At 40.1% G+C, this 26,311-nt stretch overlaps 1 protein-coding gene across 6 annotated transcripts in view; it reads right to left on the bottom strand.

Annotated features, from left to right (window-relative positions):
* Positions 1-26,311, bottom strand: part of JAKMIP3 (Janus kinase and microtubule interacting protein 3) — a 698,412-nt gene that overhangs the window by 200,102 nt on the left and 471,999 nt on the right. For all 6 annotated transcript variants that reach the window (XR_011204932.1, XM_069239747.1, XM_069239745.1 and 3 more), the window contains 2 exons: positions 7,103-7,219; positions 4,939-5,067 (listed from right to left, as the gene is read on the bottom strand). Coding sequence is in view for 5 of the 6 variants with exons in the window: in XM_069239747.1 (XP_069095848.1) it covers positions 4,939-5,067; positions 7,103-7,219 (246 nt within the window). In the remaining variant the exon portion in view is untranslated. The remainder of the gene's footprint in view (positions 1-4,938; positions 5,068-7,102; positions 7,220-26,311) is intronic.

Raw genomic sequence — 26,311 nt, 5'->3', positions numbered from 1 at the left:
GGGCCGTAGTCCAAGGTCAGTTCATGTGATGCCCTAGGTAAGAGGTTGTGTGATGTCACTTCCTGTGATGTCATCTAATACCAAAGGGCCCGTGAGTTTATTTCTGCTACCCCTGGAAATTTGGTGAATCAAGGCCCTGACAAAATTAAATGAAATGCTACAAATGCTGCACTGTTGTGAATGAAGGGCGGCGATATGCACCTTAGCTGTTGGTAGCATGAATAATAATTTTGCCAATAATTTGTATCTACAGTCAAAATCCAGAAAGATTCAATTTCCAATGATTCGATAAGATAAAAGGAGGGAAATATAAACTCTTCCTTGTGAGTTCAGGGCTTTATATTGAGTACTCAATTTTTTTAAAAAAAAAGCCAGTTTACATATCCGCAGGTTACTAGATGAATATTTGATTAATTCTGGTAAAGAACACACATTTATAATGCATGGAAGTGAGTACTGTGAAAAACTATGAGCCATAGCATTAGTTACCTGAAAAATGGATGTGTATGCTGAGCAATTTGAAGGACACAGCCCTGTCACCTGTTCAAAAGATTAATGTCGAGATATACCAGGAAGTGGGATAATTAACTACAATTTGCACATCAATTAAAAGACACGCTCTCCTTTTAACTTGAAAGCACATCACAATGCCAAGGAGGAGCATTTGTATAATCTTAAAGAGCCAAAGAGAATTACATTCCAGGCCTTTAAAGGTTTAAGAATCTTGTTCACTGACTGACAGATGTTTCATTTTTAATGGTTTTCAATAAAATATTCTGCTAGAACCTGCTTACCTGATTGGGGGTATACAAATTTAATGCAATACAGTTGAACACTTAATACAGCTCTTTCCCTAGGAGAGTGAAGAAACGCATAGGTTTAGGAGCCATAAATCAAAATTCGTGATTCCAGGCTGCAAGGATGCTATGTATTCAAAGCAGAAAGGAGGCACAGCCTTTCTGCATGTTAAATAGGCCCATACTCAATTTATGTGTGCTGTTTTGAAGTTAAGACCTGTAATAAAGATAGAACCAGAGAATGCTAGTAAGGTCAAACTGGATTGCTAAAGATTGTTTCAGAATGGAAAAAGCATTGGCAAAGCCAATCGGTCGCACCTTTGCCGGGTGAGTGTCAAGTTATTGGCTTTGCCAGTGCTTTTTATTTCACTGCTCTATCATGGCTGTTTGGCATGTTGGGGCAATAAAATAAAATGAGCCAAGAAAGGCACCCTGCGTTGCAACATATACGTCAGGCATATGCATCAAAACATGCATGTCTTCTTGCATCCACATAATGCATGCAATGTCACAGTAGCCTTTTGGCCTATTTTGTTTTACAGTCAGGATTAACTTAGTGGCAATGAGTAAGGAATTTACACAGCACACAATCAGTACAAAGTGAAAACACAACACAATAAAAATCCCAAACCCATTTAAAACATAGGGTAAGTTTTAATAAATAAAACAATACTAGAATGACAAAAATCCAATCATTAGACCCGGAGATATGCAATTTTAAAGATTTAAGTAACAATGGTACCTCAAAACTTAAAGCACCTCTCACTATCATCTGGTCGTGCTAGCCTGGGAAAGGTTATCATTTTAGTATGAAAAGCAGGGCAGGCATAGCGGAAGGCTGTTGCTGTAGCATGTAGAGCAGGTCAGGTACCATGGACAGTCGTTGCTGTATCTATGCATTGGAAGTTGTCGGGATGTTGTTTTAGTGTGAAATGCAGGGCTCTAAGTGCCGCTGACCGCGGACAGTCGCTGTTGCCGCAAAAAGGAGGTTTCCCTGCAGCTTCACACTGGCTGTTATCCTGGGTGGCAGAGTTTTGACTCAATCAGCCCATTCGCAGTTGTCAAAATCCTAAACTTCAGGATTTTCTCTTTCACTTCAATAGGACTGCACTGTGATGTCAGCGAAGGGTCTAGGGCCTCAGGGGCACCCCTTGTGGATCAGAACTCACTCCAGCAGAGTCCAGCAGCAGGGCTCAGGCAGGTGTAGTCAAGGGTCCATGTATTGCATCTCTTCATACTTGTATTAGTTATGGTTAGTTGCACAGAAAACTCCTGTGATGTAAGCTCAGAAGAGGCCCTCACCGGGGGCAGTTTTGGGTTGCTTTATTCTCACAGCTGGCAACCCCTCAACCACTGGTCCTCACACTGTGGGCTATTTCCACCTACTGCCTTCCATCTGGGTCTCCATACTCTCCGTTTGAGAGCACTGCCCCAGAAACCCGAGCTTTCAGAGTGCCCTGGGCAGCTATCCCTCCCAGCTCTTCTAACACTTTTTGTATTTTTCTCACAAATGAAGTAAATGGGTGTCTGGGGACACATTTTTGCCTTCTTCTGGGCCACTTCCTCACCCTGTTCCAGAGACACCAGAGCTACAGGGTGGAAGAACTCCTGCTCATGGGCCTAAGTTACCCTTCATACCTGCCCGGTGTACTGGAGGACCACCACCCTGGTGTGACATACACAGGTATCTCTTAAGGGAGTTATAGGTATCCGATTAACTATGTTGTGTTGGAAGTGACCACTCCCACCCCCAGGGATCACAAGTTTATCCTTGGAGCACACCTCCTGGCTTCTTTTCCTCCAAACCCCTGTCAGTCTCCTTTGCAGCCCTTTTAACAGCAGCATCCTTCTTGGCTGCCTCCAATTTCAATTTAGCTACCTGAAGTTGAAAGACCTTCCTTGCTTCTTTGATCGCATAACATCTAATTTTTCATTCCTCACTTCTCAGATTGTGAGCAATCATTGTAATACTAACAACTGGTTTAAATAAGGAATGCAGGCAGGCCGGAAAGCAACCAGTGTTATCTATCAGATCTAAAAACTTAGGGCAAATAAAATCCCCAAGGAAGGCATATAAACAACAGAATGCTAAGAAGGACTTTATGAGAAGAGATGGCGCGATATGCTTAAATCGTGTACTGATAAGGATCCTGACAAAATTTTGGCTCTGAGGGCTTGGGAAGGTAGAGAAGTCACAATGCAACCCACAAATTACTTTCTTCATCTTGCCTGATATAACCACTTTAGGGCATTATACTATGATGACTCCTTATATCCCAATTGCTTTGCCTTGCCAATGCATGACGTCCACTTGGTGAGTTATTGTATGATCTAGGAGACATTAGAATTGCCCTAGATCTATTTCACTTGGTAAATAACTCAGACCCAATTAGCATACCAAGAGACATCTATATCAAGGCAAATTGATCCGAATTCAAACTAGCATCGACCATTACATTTATAAAGCGGGCACCTATTAAAAACTGGAGACAGAAGCTTGCCCATAAGGTGTAGACCTATAAGTCTAATAGATACCATTCAAAAGGTGTTCTGCTGTGTGATATAAGAAAAAATACATCAGTGAATTAAAGATAATAACCAACTCTCAGTGTTGCAAATGGGATTTAGGAAAAAAATAGCACTAGGCATTCATTTTCCTTACATTGGATTGGAAGGCAGTTTTAATTGGCAAGGGGCACTTAAGTGTGGCCTTTGCGGGTTTGAAATCTGTCTTTGATCTGGTACTCCGACTGAACCTGCTATGTGACAAGGGGATGCCTATTATTATTCTTTCAGTTCTTGTTCGACTCTATGAGGATAATTATGCCAGAGTAAGGTAGAATAATCAAGAACAGCTCACAGATAACATCCCAATCATTAAGGGCGTTCGGCATGGGTGCCTGCTGGTCCCCAACTTGTTTTTTCTATAGTTGAACAATGCAGTTCATTACTTTTCAGCATGCCCAAACAACACACCATCGCTAGCCAGATTGAGAATATCCAACCTAATCTTTGCTGTTGCCACTTTTCCAGTGTCCAAACTCTAAGTGGAGTCTGTAAAATAGACGCTCTCCTGTCCTTCAGTTCTTTAGGGGACAGGCTGGTGGAGGACATGCTGCTCCTGGCAGGGGACCTTGCTATTGTAAGCAGGTTCTCCTCCTCCCCTTGCTGCATCTCTCAGCCTGTGGCCATGCAAGTTCTCCCCCTTCCTGCATCTTGTCCTCCACACTCACCTCCTCCTACTAAGGGTCATTGCACTCTCACTTTCTGGTTGCAGCCTGCATCCAGTGGAACTCCTCATAGGCTCTGAGGGCTAGTTGAAAGCCTACCTTTGTAGCCCCCTTTTCCAGGGTTATTCTACTATCCTTGTAGAGCTTCATCAACTCCACCATCATAAGGTTGTCAATCCGGTTAAGCTCAACTTCACTTTCTCTGGCCAGTATCACAGACAGAGCAAATGTGAGTCAGGAATTGATTTAAAAAAAAGAAAAAAATTACCAATTGAGAAGAATGTAAAAACATGAGTTGTTGTATGAGGGAGGTGGAAGCCTAACTTAGGCAACAAACACCATTCTTATCAGGATGAATCACAAAAAAAACTAAATTAACCTGTGCTTAACCCTCTCATAGCTTGTCATAAAAGTAGGAGGATTAACTTAGAGGCAATGTGTAAGGAGTTTATGGAACCACAAACTGTAACACAGTACAAATCTCAACCCAATTTAGAAAAACAGGGTACATTTTAATAAATAAAACAATATCAGAATACCAGAAATCTAGTCAGTAGAACTGGAGATAGATAATTTTAAAGTTTTAAGGTAAAATAGTTCCAAAAAGCACAAAGCACCATTTGCAGTTATCTGATTGTTCTAGACCGAGAGAAAGTCACAAGATCATGCTCTCCACAGATGAGTGCAGGTTGGATACAGGGGGCCAGGTTTGCCCCACTCAAGAACATAAATCAATATTGAAGTTCACCAGTCATTCTTAATTTTACAGTTTACCCATACCAAATCCATCTACAGCATTTCTTTTGATCAAAAGATCATACACAATTTTGATTGTAAATGGAGCTGCATAGTATATAACACTTAAAAACTATTAAAAACTGATTTATGTTAGGTAATTTAAGCATTTGGACCTTAACTTCTCGTTCCGCATCCAGCGTTCCTCCAACTTGTTCTTGAAGCAATGCATATGCACGTTGAAGAGCCTGATACTCCATCGTCAACTGGCGAAATCTCAACTCTGTTTCTTCTTTGACCATTCCCTGTAAAGTATGAATCAAAATATAGTTTTTAAACCATTGCCATATCTTTGAAAACCAACACCATTCCAAATATACATGAGCTTTAGAACCAGCAACCACAATCACTATAGTTTTCAATTCACTTGAAAGAAGGCTATAAATGTCTAATTAGTAATGAGATAGAACACACAAAATTATCAATATATGACAGGGCTGTCACAGAAAATCAATTTCAGAGTCTCAGTCATATGTCGGAACTACCTGAAACCATATTTTCAGTCACAACAAAATGAATTTGAATACTGACAGTATGTTCATGAAAGGTATTTGGTTAGAGATTTATTCCTTTTCATAGATTAAAGATTCTGTGAAAGGAAAAGCATGAATACATAGAAACATATCACTTCTCTACAGACCTAATGTTTTTGGAAATGGTTTGGTGTACACCTAGTGCTGTTCCAAACTGAGTACCCCTGAAAGTACCCACCTATAGTACATCAAGAGGAGACTTCACTCCACCTGGAGAGTTACAATCGCAGACTTTTGTTCTTCAAATTCACCAGTAGGAGGTTGCCTTAGCAACCAGCCAGCCAAGGTATTCTTTGGGCAAGGTGAAGCTTTTGGAATTGGTAAAAAATAATATTTCACATTCTTGAGAAGGGGACCACTACATCTTGAGTACTTTTCCAATATTATCCATTTACACCTTTAACCAATTCAGCATTATTGCAATGGATTTATTAGAATGAAGCATTTCTGAAGTATTACAAATGATCAAAAACAACATGTTGAGACTCTTCAATTTATGAATTTGAGATAACAGGATAATATATAAGAGATTCCCTACATTTTGTAATATTTTTAAAACTTGTATTTCCCATGAATTTAATAAATCAAGCCAGCTGTACTCGCCCTTGGAGGGCATACTTGAAAACAGCTGTCCATGGTGTAGTCCTGATGATCTCTGGAAAACACACTTACCAACGTACTGGTCATAGAACATGCTAAATTATTTTCGTTATATGAAGAGTATCAGATGGCAGAATAGAAAAGAATATGTGGAAGACTTCATCATCATTTCAGCATAGGCAGAAATATGTGAGCCTTACAATGTCTTTCAACAGAGAACAAGTGTCAGGCTCACATTCTATTTGTTCCCACTAGTGGAATTTCAATCTGGACAGACAGAAGTTGGTGTAATCTACAATGTTATATAGGTTCTGCTAAAGAAGTAAGGGTTCTACATTTTTTGCATTTGTCAGGGTCTGTTTACTGCTCTAGACATTTACTGAGACAACCTTTTATTCATATTGAATTAGGAAATGCATAGAGGAAGTTTATCCACAACTAGCAGGGTGTTTTCTTAAACATGTCTGGGCTCCATCAAGGATAAGTTTTTAGAATGTTGTACACCTTCTTGAAAAATGTATCTTTATACAACATTAATATCTATTTTGTCCATGTGTGCTTAGCACTATTTTATATTCTGTCAAAGCAGACTCTGTGTGAATTATGTTTTTTTACTTTTCATCCTTTGCAATGATGTTAATTATATACACAATAACGGTATAATGAATGAACTAGACAACATGCATTACGTATCATGTTCTAGAAGGTGCCTCAAAAAGTAATGTCTGGCAAAGTTAGTAAAGCATCCTAAAAAAATGATTTACTTGTACTATGCTGAGTTATTTGTTCTAATTTAACTGGAAATACATGTTTATTTGTAATATACAGTATTATTTAATCTGTAAGGGATATTTAAAGGAAAAAAATGTAAATTGCAAATGTTTCACCATATGATATTTAACTGGTTTTGGGCTAAGTAGATCATTCATGTCTCAAAAATATGTAAGTTAACTAAACAAAACTTAATAAAATTACGGTGGTTCTACCAGTGAAACTAATTTAATTATTTGAACATAGAGAATATGTTTTTGTGATTAATTGTTCCCCTCAAAATGTATGTTTATTACAACCATGAAAACTATTTAATAGAACGCTACATCATGTAACAAATCCATACAAAATACTAGGCAAATAAATTCAACAATACCTCTTCAACGTCATCATCTGGTGTGCAGGGTGTTCGATCGGTTTGATATGAAATGGAAGAACCATCTGAATCGAGAGAAGCTTCTTCGTCATATCCAAAGAATGTCTCTACGACTGGCTGATAGGCAAAATGGAATATGTAAGTATCACTAAATAGCATAAACGCATCAATCTGTAATATACATATAAAGATACCAGGATACAAAGAACTTGGATCATAATACATAAAGTGAAGAATGCCTAGTTTTGAGTTTTCTGTACTTTCCTTTCTCATATTATGGAGGATGTGTCAACTGTGAGACACTTCTGAAGGTGCTTCGAATATAGGGCCTGATGTATCATTCACATTCTCAATCTAGAGATGGTCTTGTTGCACACTGACTGGTTTGTGACTGGAACTGCAACTTGCTATGCAATTTATATACTAAGAGGCCCTGTAAAAAATTCTCTGTTCACAGAGGGTCAGAAATTGGCCTACCTAATGAATATCAATTAGGCAGATCACAATTCATGACCCACTGTGAATAGCTGACAATGAAGAGATAGAGACTTACAAGGGACAACAGACCTCCCTCCCTGCAGCCCATGTCAATTAAAGGCAAAGGAGACACTTTAAAAAATGTATTCTGTTAGGGAATGCATCAGGGGAGCAGACGGTGGTTCCCTGGACCACTGTATACTCCAGTGCTTAATTTGTGCTAGTGCTTGGCCAGGCACTTATTCCTTAGCACTACAAACTTTTTATGGCATTCCACAAGAAGGTAGCGCTGTCTGCCTAACTCTAAACAAAGCACATTTGCAAACTCTTTAACAATTTAATGAACATTTTAAAAACATAATACCAGTGAGCCCAGGCTTCTCTTAGAACTTTAGATGAAAAGGAATAGTCCAAATTGTCTCCTTTGTTACATATGTAGAAGTGCGATGGTTTGCATGTAGCATCAGTTCTGGCATTCCTCAGCGCTGTCATAGACAATTGACGGTGTAAGCTTTAGAGGCCTTCTGAGAAATATCTTAAGCCCTAGTATTTATTTTTGTAAAAATAAAACACTAGCCTACTCCTTCCAAGGCCACACATCGGCTTCACAGATGAGAAGGTGCCCCAAAGTGAGCCCATCCTTGGTAACACATCAATGGGTTTTCATTGCAGTCACAAACGGTGTGCCACCTGAATATCAAATCAACAATATCATTAGGATAGAATATAAAGGACAGAATATCAGAAAAATATTGACTGGTAAGTAAGTCTAGATTATCTATACCTACTCCACATATATATGCCTATGCAGTATGAAGGTCTTCAAAGTAAGCAGATGCGGCATTAGGAATGGTAAATTTATATTTCCCTATATGCACTTACCTTTCAATATTTTGTCCCTTGACATTATTCCCTCGGTAGTAGTAGTTGGTGCTGATGTTCAGAAGTACCATTGTCATAAACCACTGATACATTTGTTTCCCGATTGCAAATAGGAGGGGAGCACCCCTTCATGATCCCTGCTATTTAGAAATGACTGCAGAAGTCCTTTTAATGCATTTGTACATTAAGAAAAGTCCTTTTGTCAGAAACCCTGTGGTTTTCCAGATTGCAGGGTGAAAGTGTTTTCCATTTTTAGCAGCTTTTTGCTACTGTCTTAGATGCGACCTACAACTGAATATTAACACAGCTTTTTTACAGAGGCTATGGTACTATGATGAAGTGATGGCTATGCCAGGCTTGTTCTGTGAGAGGGCTGAGTGTGTCCACGCCTGCAGTTCCATTGACAATCATTTGTAAAAGACAACAGATAATGGTCAAATGTACTATACTGCTGTACGATATTGACAGAAACTTTAAAAAAAAAACTTAGATTATCTGGTTTAAAACTGATTGCTGTGGTGTGTGCGCAAGAGGATTTAATTAAATATGTAAGACCTGGAAACACTAAGGCCCTCACTACGAGTTTCGCAGACGGGAAAGCCCCTCTGTCAAACTCCCGAAAGGGTAGCCGCCATGTAGTGGCAACCAACCCACCTGACTTATTAGGTGTTTCCCACTAGGCAAGGTTTCCCCCCACCGGCCCAGTGAGAAACAGGTGGCAGCGTTGTCTCCGGCTTGTAATCAAGCCAGCGGCAATGCTGTCACTTGCAGGCTGCACAACAGACAGTGAACATTGTGACGGTCCTGGGCACCAGTTCTCCACCAGCCTTTTCATGGCAGTTCCGGCTGGCAGAGAATGAGGTCATAATACGCAGCATATACATGCAGCGCTGCCCTGGCGGATCATGATCTCTGCCACCGGCAAGCCGTCGGGATCATTTATCCTGGCGGTGCAGGCTGAACCCTGGTGGTCTCACCGCTAGGGTTTTTATGTGGTGGTCGGACAGCCACAGCAGCGGAGTTATGGCAATCTTATTATGAAAAAGAACATGGGGTGCATTTTCCCTGCAAGGGGCCCAGGTCACCACTTTTGCACATGGAAGAGGGTCCAAACAACAAAGGGGGGCTAAAAGTGGCAGAAAGCCTGCCTTGGGTATCTGGCCTTCATTAAAGGCCCTGGGCATACTTGATGTGCCAGTGTTTCTTTAAACTTCCAACAATGGCCAAAGGGAGGGTTAAGATTAAGCAGCAAAGACAACCTGAGTTGGGCATTGGAAAGGTGAGAAGAATGACGAAAGAGGTGTGAGATCTGACAAAGGTCTCATTTGACAGCAAGGCAGTAACTATCATTAGTGAAACAGGTGCAGTGACACTTTTGTCTAGGGGCCTACTGCACCACAGTTATAAATATTTAACAACACAAGTGGGCTTGGGGGGCTCATTTCCTTGCTAGCATTAGAGCAGTTGGTGCCATTGGTGCAAAAAAAGGGGGCAGCATGCAGTGGATCAGAAAGAAGCCTGGCTTGTTTCCAGAATGAAGTGATGGTCAGACATAGTGGGAAAGGAGTGAAAAAAGATTAGTGCAGCAGGTGGAGTTGCAGTGGGGCCCACAGCATCCCAATTATGGAAGCTGTGTTTTGGTCACTTCTGTTCTTGTGTGATGCTGTTGCTTTCTTACATATCCCACAGTTAGTGTGGATTATGAGTTACAGACAAGCACCCCTGAAATGATCTCATGATCCCTGCCCCCTGCGATCATCCCTCTCCTGTCAAATCCTTGCCATAAAATTTTGGAGCGGGGGCCAATATCAAAACATTTTGCTTTGAAGGGCTCAGAAGAAAAAGGTTTGAAGCCCTCTGATTTAAAGTGCTCTGCAACTCGTGTTAAGTAACTCAGAAGTCTGCATCCCTGGCATTTAAAATCCAGGGCATGGATCATCTTGTACTAATGATCATATTCCTGAACTAAATGTTGTGTATAATCGATGATGCAGACCTGATATGGAGACTTACAGTTGCTGCTGCAAAGTTAACATGCAGATATTTAAGAAACGCTACTGTCTGACTCTTACGATTGCGCCATAGAAGCACACAGCATTATTCCTCCTCCATGTATGTACAGTTTTACAATTAAATATGTCCATTCAAGCTACATGTTAAATCATCCAGTCAGGGTACAGATAAAGCTTTAATACTAGTTGTGGCTCTTAACTTACATGCTTTAGCACAAGAACCTTCACTTGACAATACTTGTGACGACTTCACTGCCAGAAAATAGGGGAAAGATGCTTAATGTTGTGTAATGAAACGTTGACAATACATACCAAAAGGTTGACAAGGGTTGTATTTAAGGGGTGCGGGGCTAGGCTGAGATGATGGCTTTAACCATGAACCTTGGAATTGCTTCCAGCATTCCCAGAAACAAGTACAATGCAAGTCACTTTTAGGATAAAAAGCCAAATGTCCAGTATAAGGACACTATTATAATTACAATTACAATTACCGGACAATTATTAATTAGATACCACTAAAAAGTCTATGATAGTAACAGGAGCAGCAGGTATACTGCTCCTATTACAACAGCCTGAGTTTAATTACCTTTACATTTATACATTAAAATCCACTATGGTTCTAATTTATCTCTCGATTTTTTTCAGGACCAGTTTCAATGGCGTATGCGTGTAGGAAGTCAGTAGGCACTGATTTATATGCACATATGCACTGAATAGATTTTTGAAGAACGACTCATGATTTCAGCAGATTAAGCAGTACTATCCTCTAGTAACACCCCACTGTGATACACTGGGACATCAATCGGCGTTGCCTTCACTTCCAGCCTGGCAAACCTTTACATGCACGATTTGTGAAATGACACATATTTATTTATTTATCATCTAATCCTTTTTACGCCTAAATAAAGCTCTGGAAACATTGTACTGTTACGTTTTAATAATCTGTGAGGGGGTGGGAACTAGGGGCCAGATGTAGGAAACTGTTTGCGACTCGCAAACGGCAAAATTTGCCGTTTGCGACTCGCAAAACGCAGTTTCCTATGCAGAAATGCATTTTGCGAGTCGGAACCGACTCGCAAAATGCATTTCCGACTCGCAAATAGGAAGGGGTGTTCCCTTCCTATTTGCGACTCGCAGTGGGATGCAATACCATTTGCGACCGCGTACGCGGTCGCAAATGGCATCGCAGTTACCATCCACTTGAAGTGGATGGTAACCCACTCGCAAATTGGAAGGGGTCCCTATGGGACCCCTTCCAGTTTGTGACTGGACCCAAAAATATTTTTTCAGGGCAGGGAGTGGTCCAAGGGACCACTCCCTGCCCTGAAAAAATACCGAAACTAAAGGTTTCGTTTTTTTTTTAAGTGCAGCTCGTTTTCCTGTAAGGAAAACAGGCTACACTTAAAAAAAAATAAACTGCTTTATTGATCAAGCAGTCACGAACATGGAGGTCTGCTGACGACAGCAGGCCTCCATGTTAGCGAGTGCCTATACTCGCTATGGGGCCGCAATTTGCGACCCACCTCATGAATATTCATGAGGTGGGTCATTGCGACCCCATAGCGAGTCGCAATCGGTGTCTGAGACACCGTACTGCATAGCAATTTGCGACTTGCAAATTGCGAGTCGCAGGGACTCGCAATTTGCAAGTCGCAAATTGCCGTTTTGCTACATCTGGCCCCTACTACCTAATTTCCTGACATGGTTTAGCCACCGATATCCACACTCGAAGTTAATGGCTCAATATACCATTAGAGATTTACCTTTATTGGACATTATAATATAAGAACAAGATGGAACATTGGCTACATAAATATCTAATAACCCCACGGATCGGAACTCATTGCTGCAATTCAACAGATACCATTCAGGAATACTTAAAGATAACCTCCCTGTGTGTCAGTTCCTCCAATTACGGACAGTTTGGATTGTAATACTTTCCCCAAATATGCAGACATACTCCCCGAACAACTACAACACTAACCGAAATACCTGATCAAGAAGCTAAAAAAACGGACCAAAAATAACAATTGCTAGGCTCAGAAAGAAACACAACCAAAAGCCACCTTTGATAGCATAGTTTGCGCCACCACATATTTAAGTTCCTCCAACAATATAAAGCAATTGTTTATGAAATACTGGATCATATTGAGTTTAGGAAAATTTGCCTTGTTAAAACCATTGCTCACCTTCAAACGCAGCCAGAATTAGAAGCACATGTTGGTGCACACATGCATCTGTCTCATACCGGGGCCTACTAAATCCTGCAGGCTGGTAACCATGTGGACACCATTGAAGCCACCATGGGGACTACGGCACCTCACAAACTACAATAGTGAAAAGGGTTATCTACTTGATTAGATGTGTATTTCTTCTATGATAGATGGCAATGACAACTAGAACGGCCCAAACTACAATCATTCAACACAGAAACAATATCAGATAGAAATGGTCAACAATACAACTAACTAGTAGTTGTTACATGTAATATTTCATCAAAGCTAGTATGCATGTACAATGTGCTGACTATTGTGATTGTGCTTTCTTTCAGTGTTAATGGTTATTTTCTGTTTGTCCCTGATGTGAGTTATACATTCTGGAAGAGTTGGAGTCAGTTTGATTTCTCTTCTCTCAATGTATGGATGCACCAATAAAGCTCTACTCTATTACATCTTTTTGGAAACGTGAGCTTCGTCTAAATTTCAAGAGACTGGTATTTTGGGTTGCTAGGGATTGTGCTGCATACCATTGGAAGCACAAGCAATTTCCTTGGCCGGTGGTCAGCTGCTTCAAAAGAGTTTGTTCAAGCATTAGGCGCTGTTTCCAGGATGCGCAAGGAGTGCATTTGACCTTCGCAGAAAGAACGCGTTGTTTTCTAGATGTGCGACATACACGTTGTTTCCATGATGTGTGAAGTACATGTTTTAAATCTACAGGAAGAACATGTTGTTTAAAAGACGCACTGGGATCACATCCAGATTTACATTATTGTGAGGAATTGAGGTAATTTCACCAATGTTCATCGTGTATAAGGAAATAATTAATATTATTGCTGGCAACATTTTTATTTACATTACACCAACCTAACATTTCGATGGAAGCTGACTGGTAAAGTACTCATATTTATTGGTTGTTAATGGAGATGTTTTTAATCCACAAAGATAAAAAGGTCTACTTTTAAATCTGAAGGATACGGATGCAGAGGATATTTTTGAACATTTACCACCTATACCAACTCTGCATGGCACGCAAGTATTGGAAAGATTTTATTGTTTTACTCATCACCAATTAATTGATGAATCTGTTGACGCAGATGTTTCTACACTTATAATACTTGCTGCTGATTGTGCATTTGGGACAGAAGTTGATACTTACATTAGAGATCAATTGATAATTTGTTGCTCCAATAAAAAGATCTAAGAACAGCTTCTTCAACAGCGGAGTCCTACATTACAAGAAGCAATATAATTTGCTAAGATTGTGCAATGGGCCATTAGTTCCTTTAACACCATAAATGTGGATACTCTATTGGTTGGTGTAGCTGCATTGTCAGTTAAAAATTCCCAAAACTCCTCATTGCAAAAAGGAAAACTAGTGAAAACTAACTCTCCAAATACTGCACAATATACCTGTTATGGTTCAAAACAGACACACATATATTCAGAAACTGTCCTGCCAAAGGAAAATAATGTTTCAAATGTAAACAAATGGGTCATTTTGGCATTGTATGTACGAGTGTGAAAAAGGAGGGTATATAGTGTTACAGAGGATAATGTAGAAAATTATGTAGAGGACGAAACAAACTATGAAAACACTGTACTTTGTGTGAAAGAACAAGGAATAATTCAGGATGACTCCATAAGTGAAAGTAAAAATATCATAGATACCTCAGGACTAAATATGGTAGTAATGTGTAACACTATGGTTACTAATGACACTGATAATGAAACATATACACCATCATTGCGTGTAGTTAATACTGATGGAAATAATGTTGTAGTTATGGTGGATTCAGGATCTCCATATACCATCATATCCGAATCCCTTTTCAACAAGTACTGGTACTTTTGCAACCTAATGATGTACATGTATATGGATTTGGAGGAAAGAAAAGGACATTAACATTTTAGGGTATTTCATATCTCACATTTCCTTTAAACATAAGACCATTATTGGTAAAGTGTATGTTGCCATGGATGGCCTGCAAGTTCTTGGTTGGAGACATCAGGGAACATTTTATATTGTATTAAATCCCAAATCAAAAGTACAAATGTACATAGGAGAAGATTTGCTGATGTACAAGATATAAGAGAAAATGACAAAGATGTAGAGAGTTTTCTAAACAAGCATAAGAGTTTACCAAAAAGGCACTTGGTGGCAATGTGCCAATGCTAGAAACTACAGTTTGTAAAAACCAACATGGCCATGAAAAACTTTTCCAAATGGTTAGGGACGATTACCCCCAAGGATATGTTAAACAGTTACAGAGCAAAATGTGTTCCTACCTCCATGTATGGGGCAGGGACATGGGGACATACGAAGAGCAATGCGTTGCAAACAGCGGAAAAATATTTTTTAAAAGTCTTTTTACCTGTCCCAAAAGGTACTTCTTCACTTGTGTGACACACAGAATTGTGGATTACTTTTATAACAGATTTAATAATGGCATAGCCAGTACTCTTATGGCATAAAGTTTGGACATCGGAACACCCGGGTCTAAACCATGCCATTTTGAGAGATTGTCTAGACTCAAGTTTCTCTTTGAGAATCTCTTGGCTGACGTACATCAAGAATTTTTTTAATGATTTGGGTCATCCAGATTATTATGAGGCGCCAGAATCAATGGAAGCATTAAGCAGAATAGATCTGAGAGCGGAGTGTCACACACTTAGTGGACCATAGGTGGTCCACAGAAGCACAAAAAAACCATTGTTTTGAGGAACCAACTGATGTAGACCGTGAATGGCATGGAGTCTTACCTAATGCATGTTATGAACCCCAGGCATTGGTTTGTTCTCACTCGTTTGAGACTGGACACGTTCCATCATCTGGTCAGTCTTCCCACAATGAACGATTGGAGGCTGACACTAAAGAACTTCCCTTGTCATTCAGTCTCATCACAAAGTACAATTCACGTCCTCCTATTTTGTAAAATGTATGTTAGACAGAGGAAGCAATTTGTAATTCCCCTTTTAAGATCTTTTCATATACGCCAATGTCACCCGGCTTCTTTATTTCTACAAACTCTCCCGAATATTGAAATATGTTATGGCCTTGCAAATTATTTATGTTCCATACTCAATGTTAGAAAAAGATGTTAACTAAATGAAGGTAGATTTGGTTAGTAGGCATACAAACTGTAAGGCTGTAAATTGCTGAGTGAATATTATTGGCAAACATCATGTGCGCATATCGTATTTCTAAGATTTATTTTATTAGTATATATAACCAGTTTTAATGCGAAGCATGCCCCCATTTAGTTTCTCCCATTTACGCCAATGCCACTCACCTCATTTACTTTTACAAATTTTCTTGATTATTAAAACATGCTGACCTCCCAAATCATTTATACTCTGTATTAAATGCTAAAAAGAGATCTAACTACTTGAAGGCGGACATGGTCAGAACACATCTAATCTGTAAGGCTGTAAAACTGTAATCTAGTGAGTGACCAGTAATTGCAAATATTATCTGCACATATTGTATTTTTAAAATTAATTTAATCGGTATGTACATATGTTTTTATGTGATTTTTAAATGATCATTCTTTTACGCTTTTATGATTTCTTGTCTAAAGAATCGAATAAAGCTTCATACTACTACCAAACACGCATATGAGTGTGTTTAAAAATGAGCTTAGGAAAGTGAAAGGGTTTCCACATAAACTTCAATTAAAAAAATGCTTTACCTACTAAACGTAAATTGAGACAAGTTTAATTAACAGTCAGACAAGAATTGTCCAATTTGATCAACAAATTGTGCAAAGAAGGTGTAATTGAACCAGGAAATGTAACTGAGTGGGTTTTTCCCATAGTTTTAGTTTTAAAAAAAGGGAGCTCAGGAGGTGTTTTGACCTGAGATCAGTTAGCAATTAGATTGTGGTGGAGTGTCACCCTTTACCGAAAGTACAAGAGTTGCTTGCGAAACTGGATGGGGCTAAATATTTTACCACAACAGACTTAAAAGCAGCATACCGTCAAATTAAATTAACAGAAGATTTAAGGCATATAACATCATTCATTACCCCTGAAGGAGCATTCAGATATGTCAGAATGCCATCTGGACTGATGTCTGCTGTATCTGTATTTCAAAAGTTGATGAATTGTCTCTTTGGAGGTACCAATGGAGTGGTGGCATTCAAGGACAACATTTTGATATATTCAGAAAATGTTGACAGAGATCGTGAGACAGTAAGTAAAGTTCCTATCATTTTGGAAGAGAAGGGAATGATTGTTAGATTGGGCAAGTGCATTTTTTTGCTTTAGAAGTAGAATACTTGGGACATCAAATTAGTGGAACAGGTATTTTCCAAAAAAAGATCCTCTTGAGTCCATTAGGAACATGATTGAACCTCAAAACAAAGTTCAACTGTAATCGTTATTAGGTCTTTTTGAGCACTGTACCAGATTTTTGTGCAATTTTGCAGACATAGTACTTCTATTAAGGTTGCTACTAAAGAAGGGAGTCAAGTTTGAATGTTGCAGTGAACACAAGTGTGCAATAAAAACTGCAATTGTTGAATGTAAAGCACTATCATCATTTTCACAATTGGCAGCTAATGTTGTTACAGTTGATGTGACTGCCACTGGTTTGGGAGCTGTTTTAAGTCATACCAAAGGAGGTAAAGAGAAGAAGTGTGCCTCTAGACTGCTCACTAATAGAGAGGGAAGCACTAGGATGAACATGGGCTGTAAAACATTATAAAACATATTTGTGGGGCAAACCTTTCAAATTAACAACAGATTACAAACTACTGGTGTCACTGTTGTCTAAAATGGTATGGGAAAAGCATCCTCTAGACTAGTTAGATTGCTGTCAAAGCTGTATGACTATAATTTTATTGTGGCATATATACCTGGAACACAAAATGTAAGGGTGAATTGCTTATGCAGATTATCAGGTGAAATTAAACCTACAATTTTTTTTTTTTCTCAAGAAGATTGTTTGGTAGCAACAGTTAAAGATGTTATACTTTCTATAGCACAAGCTATATCTGAAAAAGAGTAGATGAATCCAGCTCATGAAGAATACATCACCAGTGGACGGCCATTGAAAAATATTTATCTAAAGAGTTTAGAGTGTATTGGAAGGTAAAAAATGAGTTAAGCATGACTAATGACTTAATTTTGAAAAGTGAACTTTTTATTCCCCCAGTAAGTGTCAGAAGAACATTAATTTGTATTGCTCGTTTGGGACATTTAGGTCAAACCAATATTATTAAAAAGGGAGAGAATTGTTTTGGTGGCCTTACATGGACAATGATGTTGTTAAGTTTGTAAAAAAAAAGAAATCCTTATGTGTGAACTCTAATATAGTTCCCAAAACACAGCATACAGACATTATACAATCTCCCATGTCTAAAAAACAGAGAAAAAACTTGATATTTTAGGTCCGTATGAAGGTATCACCAAAGGAAAGGAGAATATCATAGCTTTTATAGATTACTTTCCTAAATGGATGGAAGTGAAGTGTGTTCCTCAATCTGATTCTGAAACAGTTATTGAATTTTTACGGGAAATATTCAGGAGAGAGGGGTTTTGGGACAACATTATTTCTGACAATGGCTCACAGTTTACTGCCACTGCATTCACCAATTCAACAATTTTATTAAAAATGCAAATATTTCTCACATAAGGACTGATTTATGCTCGTCTTAGTGGAAGGCATTCAGGGCATTCAGTTGGCTATCAAAGCAGACATTGATGTTAAAAAACATGTAGCTAATCTTTTATGGTCATATCACTATACCGCACATTGCATAACATTTCCACCTCTTGTATTACTTAAAGGAAGAAAAACAAGACAAGAATTGAATCTTAGTTTGTTATGTGCTGATCACAAAGTAATTGATCTTGCAAAGATGTTTAAGATAGTAAATGTTAGTAATGGGCACAAAGTAAAGAATTTAACAAAGAATTTAACAAATGATAAACAAGTATCCTTATGTATTGTTGACACTGTGAAAATCAAGTTACCGGTGCATGTGAAGAAAGGATGTTCCAAGTTTTCTGAAGTGCTTAAGATTATGAAATTAGGAAAGTTATCTGCGCTACTAAGTAGTGGATCTTGGTGGAGCATTTCTAGATTGGCTAAAGTGAATATTTCAGCTCACAAAGATTAATATAGTGATAATTAATCTGATTTTGGCAGTGAATCTGTTAAAACAAAGAGTGTTAAAACTCCTGAAACCTCTTCAAACATATCAAAATGCTGCACCCAATATAGTCACCATGAAAAGGAGTAGTACGTTCCCTAAAATATTTGGAAATGTTGTTATGTATTAATATAGGAAATTTTAACACTTATGTTCCTTTTCTTTTATTTTATATAAGGAAGGAAGATATGTAGAAGGGAGTACTTAGTGGAATGTTATTACATGTCATATTCTATCAAAGCTAGTATGCATGTATATTGTGTTGGCTACTGTAACTGTGTTTTCTTTCAATGTTATTGGTTCTCTTATGTTTGTCCCTGATGTTAGTTCTACATTCTGGAGTCATTTTGATTTCTCTCCTCCTGATGTGTGGATGCTCCAGTAAAGCTCTACTCTAATTCTTTTTGGAAAGCAGTTTATCTACCACACTAACTAATTACTTTACACAACAGGGCCACAGAGAATATCAGTTGAGATGGACTGTTAATGACAGACCAGACTTTAGAGGTCATCCAAAAGACAGATTTAGCTTCCTTTTATAAAAGAACCATCAGAGCTCAATAATGAGATACCGTGGATGTCCCTATCGTAGTTGAAGAGATGATAATAGAGACCTCCCACAACTGTGAGCTTTAACAGGATATGTATATCCTTAGATAATATTGACAAGAACCAGTAATGAAAAGTGCAGCCTAATGGCCATCTATGGGCAACATATACAATGAACACATTGACATACCATGATCACTGAGCCCAAAAATAACTGACTCACACAGCAAATTAACTTACTATTAAACTGTTGATCTAGATTTTGCAATAGACTACCTTCTATATTTTTTGGGGCAAAAAAAAAGGATAACTAAGATAACTGTGAGTTTTACATCACTTCAAACACAATAAAGAAATTGGAAACCAGAGTCTTGTAACCAGAGAATAGACTGTCTCAAGGCAGCCTCCTCATTGAGTCTTCTTGATAATTTGAGACATCAGAGACTCAGATTACTTTGAAAAGATTTTATAATTAGCCATCAGAGAGAGACCTCCATGCTCCTGGCACCTACAGCACTGGAGAATTCTATTAACCCATTCAACACCATGCTCTATATGCACCAACACATTCACATGACATGTTATAAGTGTTTGAATAATGACCATTCTTGATACATGAAATACTCTCATTATCTTTAGAAATTGATATAATTGGCCTCCAATGAGATCGTCACACTTGCAGGATCTATGGCACCCAAGGGCAATACATTACCCATCAACCTCGTGCTTCAGATGTTCTGACACAGTGATTTTGACACCATAGGATGCATTTTCAGTCACCCTAGAGGTGTGGCCACAGAGATTAGCAACTCCTGTTGGCACTCAAAACTGGTCCTGGATGCAAATCATCAGACGAATGGAATTGGTTCCTGAATGACTAAAGGTACAAAAGAGGTGGCAGGGCCAGCTGTTAGATATATCTGCCTGTAAATGTGTAGGCCTTTCTGAAGATAATTAAGCTCCTGAGCATTGCCCAGAGGGTTATACTGTCAGAAGAACAGAAAACCTCTCCATACCCAAGGCCTTTGTCTCAGCTCTGGGAGCAAGTTCGCACCTTATCAAGCAGCTGTTCCTTGGGTAACAGTAGAAAGCTCATGCAAATGGGCTTCCAGGGGGTTTAGGCAGGTACCAGGCAACCTTTTAAAAAGAGTTGCCATATGCCTGCCTAAAACCCATAAAAGTACCTTTCTACAAATATTCAACCACCTGTCTAAAAGTACCTTTGTAAAAATATTCAATGCAAATGCAACTTTATCAATGAATTGGGTTTATAAGAAATATTCTATAAAGTCCAAGAATAAATTCTGTAGCTGTTATTAGGTGAATATAGCAATACTAAATATACATAATGTATGCCAGTGGTTTCCAATGGAACAGCTATCCCTGCTACAGGGAAAATGACTTTGTAGGAAAGTAGCCGCTTTCTAGCTTGGTTACCCCCACTTTTGGCCTGTTTGACAGTGTGCTTGACTGTGTCTACTGGGATCCTTCTAATCAGGACCCAGTATTTATGCTCTCTCCCTTCAAATTGATTGTTGGATACTGTTAACACAGTATTTCATCCAAAATTGCAATACTCGTGCCCCCTTATAAGTCTCTAGTATTTGGTACCTAGGAACCCAGGGCATTGGGTTTCTAGGGGATCCCTATGGGCTGCAGCATATACTTTGCCACCCATAGGGAGCCCATGCAAAGGCTTTTGCAGGACTGCCATTGCAACCTGCGTGAAAGGATGCAAGCACCCTTTTTACTTCTATTTATGCTGCACCAGGTAACATTTAAGTCACCCCTATAGCAGGCCCTTCAGCCCTGAAGGCAGGGTGCAAAGTACCTGTGTGTGCGGGCACCCCTCCACTAGTAGAGGTCCCCCCACGATCTCTAGGACCATGTTCCTGGACTTTGTGAGTGCGGGGATGCCATTTTATTGGACATAGGTCACTACCTATGTCCAGCTAAATACTGGTAACTCCGAACATAGGCATGTTTGGTATCAAACATGTAGGAATCATACCCCTATCCTTTTGCAAGTATTGGTTGTATAATCCCATGCACTTTGGTGGCTCCTTAGAGGACCCCTAGTACTGCCATTACAGCCTTCTGATGTTTTCCAGGGTGCCCTGCTGAGCTGCGTAGATCCTGCATCACTGGTGGTAGACTGAAGTAGTCCTGACAGTCCTCACGTCCAGCTGTCCAACTTTAGTGGAGGTAAGAGCTTGCATCCCCACGCAAGACAGTACCACCATGCAACACGTGTTTTGTAGATGCCACGGCTTGTTGGGATCCTTCCAGGAAGTTCCTCATGCATCTTGTAGCTCTGGCCCCTAGCAAACTATTCTGTGATGCACACCTTCCTGAGTGGTTCTCCTGCAGCTTGGGAGCCTTTGTCATCCTTCTGCATGAGCCTCTTTTGCCCCTTCTTTGTCGCCATGCTGTAGGACTCCTGTGCACATTGCCTGGTCTTCTGAGGGCTCTCTGAGTTGCTGAGAGCCCTCTCTGGCTCCCCCTCCTGAGTAGAGTCCACCTTGTTCTTCCTGGTCCTGGTCAGCGTCATTTTCCGCTAACCTTGAGCTTTGCCTGTGCCAAGGCTTTTGGTGGACTCCAGCGACGCAGACCAGACTGCAATCATCCATCCGGCATGGGACATCACTTGTACCAACCAGGAACTCGACTCCATCTTCTTAGGTGCAAAACTGACAGTTCTTCTTCACAGGTTGTTTTTCTTTTGCACCTTCATCATGTTAGCAGGGGCTCCTGTTCTTCCTGGACTCTTCTGTGCTTCTTGGACTTGGTCCACTTCTTCCACAGGTCCTCAGGTCCAGGAATCCACTGTTGGTGTCTTGCAGTCTGTTCTGGTTCTTGTATAATCCTTCTTTTCATTTCTGTGTGTTTTATGCTCTCTCCCTTCAAATTGGTTGTTGGATATTGTTAACACAGTATTTCATCCAAAATTGCAATACTCGTGCCCCCTTATAAGTCTCTAGTATATGGTACCCAGGTACCCAGGGCATTGGGTTTCCAGGGGATCCCTATGGGCTGCAGCATATATTTTGCCACCCATAGGGAGCCCATGCAAAGGCTTTTGCAGGACTGCCATTGCAGCCTGCATGAAAGAATGCAAGCACCCTTTCACTGCTATTTACACTGCACCAGGTAACATTTAAGTCACCCCTATAGCAGGCCCTTCAGCCCTGAGGGCAGGGTGCAAAGTACCTGTGTGTGAGGGCACCACTGCACTAGTAGAGGTCCCCCCACGATCTCTAGGACCATGTTCCCGGACTTTGTCAGTGCGGGGATACCATTTTATTGGACATAGGTCACTACCTATGTCCAGCTATATAATGGTAACTCCAAACATAAGCATGTTTGCTATCAAACATTTAGGAATCATACCCCCATCCTTTTACAAGTATTGGTTGTATAATCCCATGCACTTTGGGGCCTCCTTAGAGGACCCCTGGTACTGCCATTACAGCCTTCTGATGTTTTCCATGGTGCCCTGCTGAGCTGCGTAGATCCTGCATCACTGGTGGTAGACTGAAGTAGTCCCACAGTCCTCATGTCCAGCTGTCCAACTTTGGTGGAGGTAAGTGCTTGCACCCCTACGCAAGACAGTACCACCATGCACCACGTGTTTTGCAGCTGCCAAGGCTTGTTGGGATCCTTCCAGGAAGTTCCTCATGCATCTTGTAGCTCTGGCCCCCAGCAAACTATTCTGTGATGCACAGCTTCCTGAGTGGTTCTCCTGCGGCGTGGGAGCCTTTGTCATCCTGCTGCATGAGCCTATTTTGCCCCTTCCTTGTCCCCATGCTGTGGGACTCCTGTGCACACTGCCTGGTCTTCTGAGGGCTCTCTGAGTTGCTGAGAGCCCTCTCTGGCTCCCCCTCCTGAATAGAGTCAAACTTGTCCTTCCTGGTCCCGGGCATCATCATTTTCAGCTAACCTTGAGCTTTGCGTGTGCCAAGGCTTTTGGTGGACTCCAACAACGCAAACCAGACTGCAATCATCCATCCGGCATGGGACATCACTTGCACCAACCAGGAACCCAACTCCATTTTCTTGGGTGCAAAACAGACAGTTCTTCTTCACAGGTTGTTTTTCTTTTGCACCTTCATTGTGTTAGCAGGCGCTCCTGTTCTTCCTGGACTCTTCTGTGCTTCTTGGACTTGGTCCACTTCTTCCACAGTTCCTCAGGTCCAGGACACCACTGTTGGTGTCTTGCAGTCTGTTCTGGTTCTTGCATAATCCTTCTTTTCATTTCTGTGTATGTTCTGGGAAAGTTACTGTGTTTTACTCCTGCTTTCCTGGGGTTTTCTAGTACTCCCAGCTCTCCTCTACAGACTACACTTGCCTAGGTGGGAGACCAACTTTCTCATTCCACGTTCTTAGTATAAAGTTTGTGCTCCCCCTGGGCACCTTTCTAACTATTGTGATTTTCACTAATTGCACTGTTTTCTAACTGTTTTATGCCTATTTCTGCATATTAGTGTATATGATTTGTGTATTACTTACCTCCTAAGGGAGTATAGTCTCTATGTTATTTTTGGTATTTGTGTCACCAAATAAAGTAACACTGACTATTTTCTTTCATGTGTGTGAGTACTGTGTGATCACAGTGGTATTACATAAGCTTTGCATGTCTCCTAGATAAGCCTTTGCTCCTCATCCACATCTACCTCTAGAGAGCATGGCTTCCAGGCACTGCCTACACTACACTAATAAGGGATAACTGGACCTGATATAAGGTGTAAGTACCATAGGTACCCGCTACAAACCAGGCCAGCCTCCTACAGACGTTTAAGACTTTTTCACTGTAAGGATATGTTTAACATGAAATGTTTACCTGTCCTACTCTTAAATACCACACACCCTGCTTTATAGAATTTAAGGCCTACAGTAGGAGTGGCTTATTAATATTTAAGAGGAGGATTAGGCCTGTCAGCAAGTTATGTTTGCAGGTCAAATTTGCAGTTTTAAAACTTGCACAGATAGACTACAGTGGTGGGCCTGTAATCATGTTTAAACGGCCACTGGAAAGGGTGGTACCACTGGTGTGCAGCCCACTAGTGACATTTAATGTAGAGGCCCTGGGTGCACATTGTATCATATACTGGGAGATTATAGGTAAGTTAAGTATGTTAATTATGAGTATTGTCAATTTTGACATGATTAGAAGTCAGAACACCTGCACTTGGGCCTGGTTAGCAGAGTTCCAGTGCACTGCATAAAAAAAACTAGCACCATCAGTGCAAACAAATTGGGGGTGATCAAGCAAAAAGAGATATTTTCCTACTCATGCTAATCACTATAGATCTTGACCCCATATAGATGATTAAACCCCTGAAATTTAGGGCAACTCTCAAGCGGACCCACAGATCACCATGTAAGTTGTAAACGTACTTTATATTACAAAAATGTTCCTACACTGTTTCAGAAGAGAGTGCAACAATGTACTGAAGAATGCCTCTACACCCACTTGAGGTTGCAACACGGGCAGAATCATGTCGGCTCCTGTTAGTGGGTCAAATTAAACCACAGATCCTTTTTGTCTAATGTTGAGCACTCAATAAAATGTAATTAATTCTCTAGTAGGTAGATTTCATACACACTTATTTCCTCTCGATTCTCCTCCACAATTAATCTCCTCCCTTGATATCCTGACTGGTTCTCACCAGCCCCCTTCCTGCTTTCCAACTGAAAAACACCTCATTAGCTTTCCATTTTTGAGTAGTAGCTTGCACCTGGATCATACAGACAGGTGACAGGAGTACATGATGATGAGCATGCCACCTGACAGGTGAGTGAGGACCTTCCATCCTGAACATAAAAGTACCCCTGACTCTTAACTCTACTGATAAAATATAACCCTTGGCAAACAGTATTTTATGTGTGGCTCATATGTCTTTGGATGATTTACTTTCCTTGCCTCTCCTTCACTACCCTCCTTTGTGGCAATACTCTATGATATCATCATAACATGGGACATTCCATTAATTTAATCATTTCGCCCACCTTCAGAGCTTGGATTCATAACAAGCCCAATCCTATCCAGCTTGATGCCACATTCACAGTACTGACACATTCAGGAAAATTTATGATGACTAACTTACCCTAAATTGAAAATATACTCATCAGCAAATTATGGCACTTACACCTTAAAGATTGTTTGGTAACACTTGCCTGGCATTGTACCTATCTGGTAATCCCATCATCATACTTATCATTATGAGGATGTCTTGTATGTCTCCTGATATGAATCTAGCTGGATGTTGGTTGTACAGATTTTTAAATGTCCTTTCAGGACTTAAGAAAGCTGTGTATGTGTGTGAATCATGCATGTTTGTACTACGTAAATGTTGCAATGTAAGTAGAATTTTGACTAAGATATGTTCCTTCAACAACACCAGGAGTGAAACAATGCTTTAACACTTTATTGTTTGCAATGACTTTCTCTTCTGCATTTGCTGTTTAATTGTTTCAGCAACATCTGAATTGTGTGGTTCGGATTCTGAGTGAGTATGATGTTTAATCTTTGCTCCACAATACTGCTCTACACCTGTCTACATTTATATCTAACTGTGATCTAAAAGAAGGAGGTATGGTATTCTAATGGGATTTGGTCATTTCCCCCGTGGATGTCCTGTCATGGTTCTGTGCTTCTTCCAATAACCCATGGGCTTTTATGCTTTCTGCTAAGACCCGCTTTGAAAATATTCTGGGTGTTCGTCTTCTCTTATCAGTTGGCTATGTTTGGCCAAAAGCAGATTTGCATTATTTGAAGTCTCTGCTCTCTAATTCATAATGCTGTACATCTATGGGCATATCTATGTGTTTGCCTCTCCAGGGTATCATGAATTGGAACACCCCAACCTCATGGTCTTGGAGCCCATCTTCACTACCAAAGAAAGCCTTCTGTAG

The sequence above is a fragment of the Pleurodeles waltl genome, chromosome 6 (genome assembly GCF_031143425.1).
Source record: "Pleurodeles waltl isolate 20211129_DDA chromosome 6, aPleWal1.hap1.20221129, whole genome shotgun sequence".
Taxonomy (NCBI): Eukaryota; Metazoa; Chordata; class Amphibia; order Caudata; family Salamandridae; genus Pleurodeles; species Pleurodeles waltl.
Note: the sequence above shows the minus strand (reverse complement) of the source record. Positions and strands in the feature narration are given on the sequence as shown.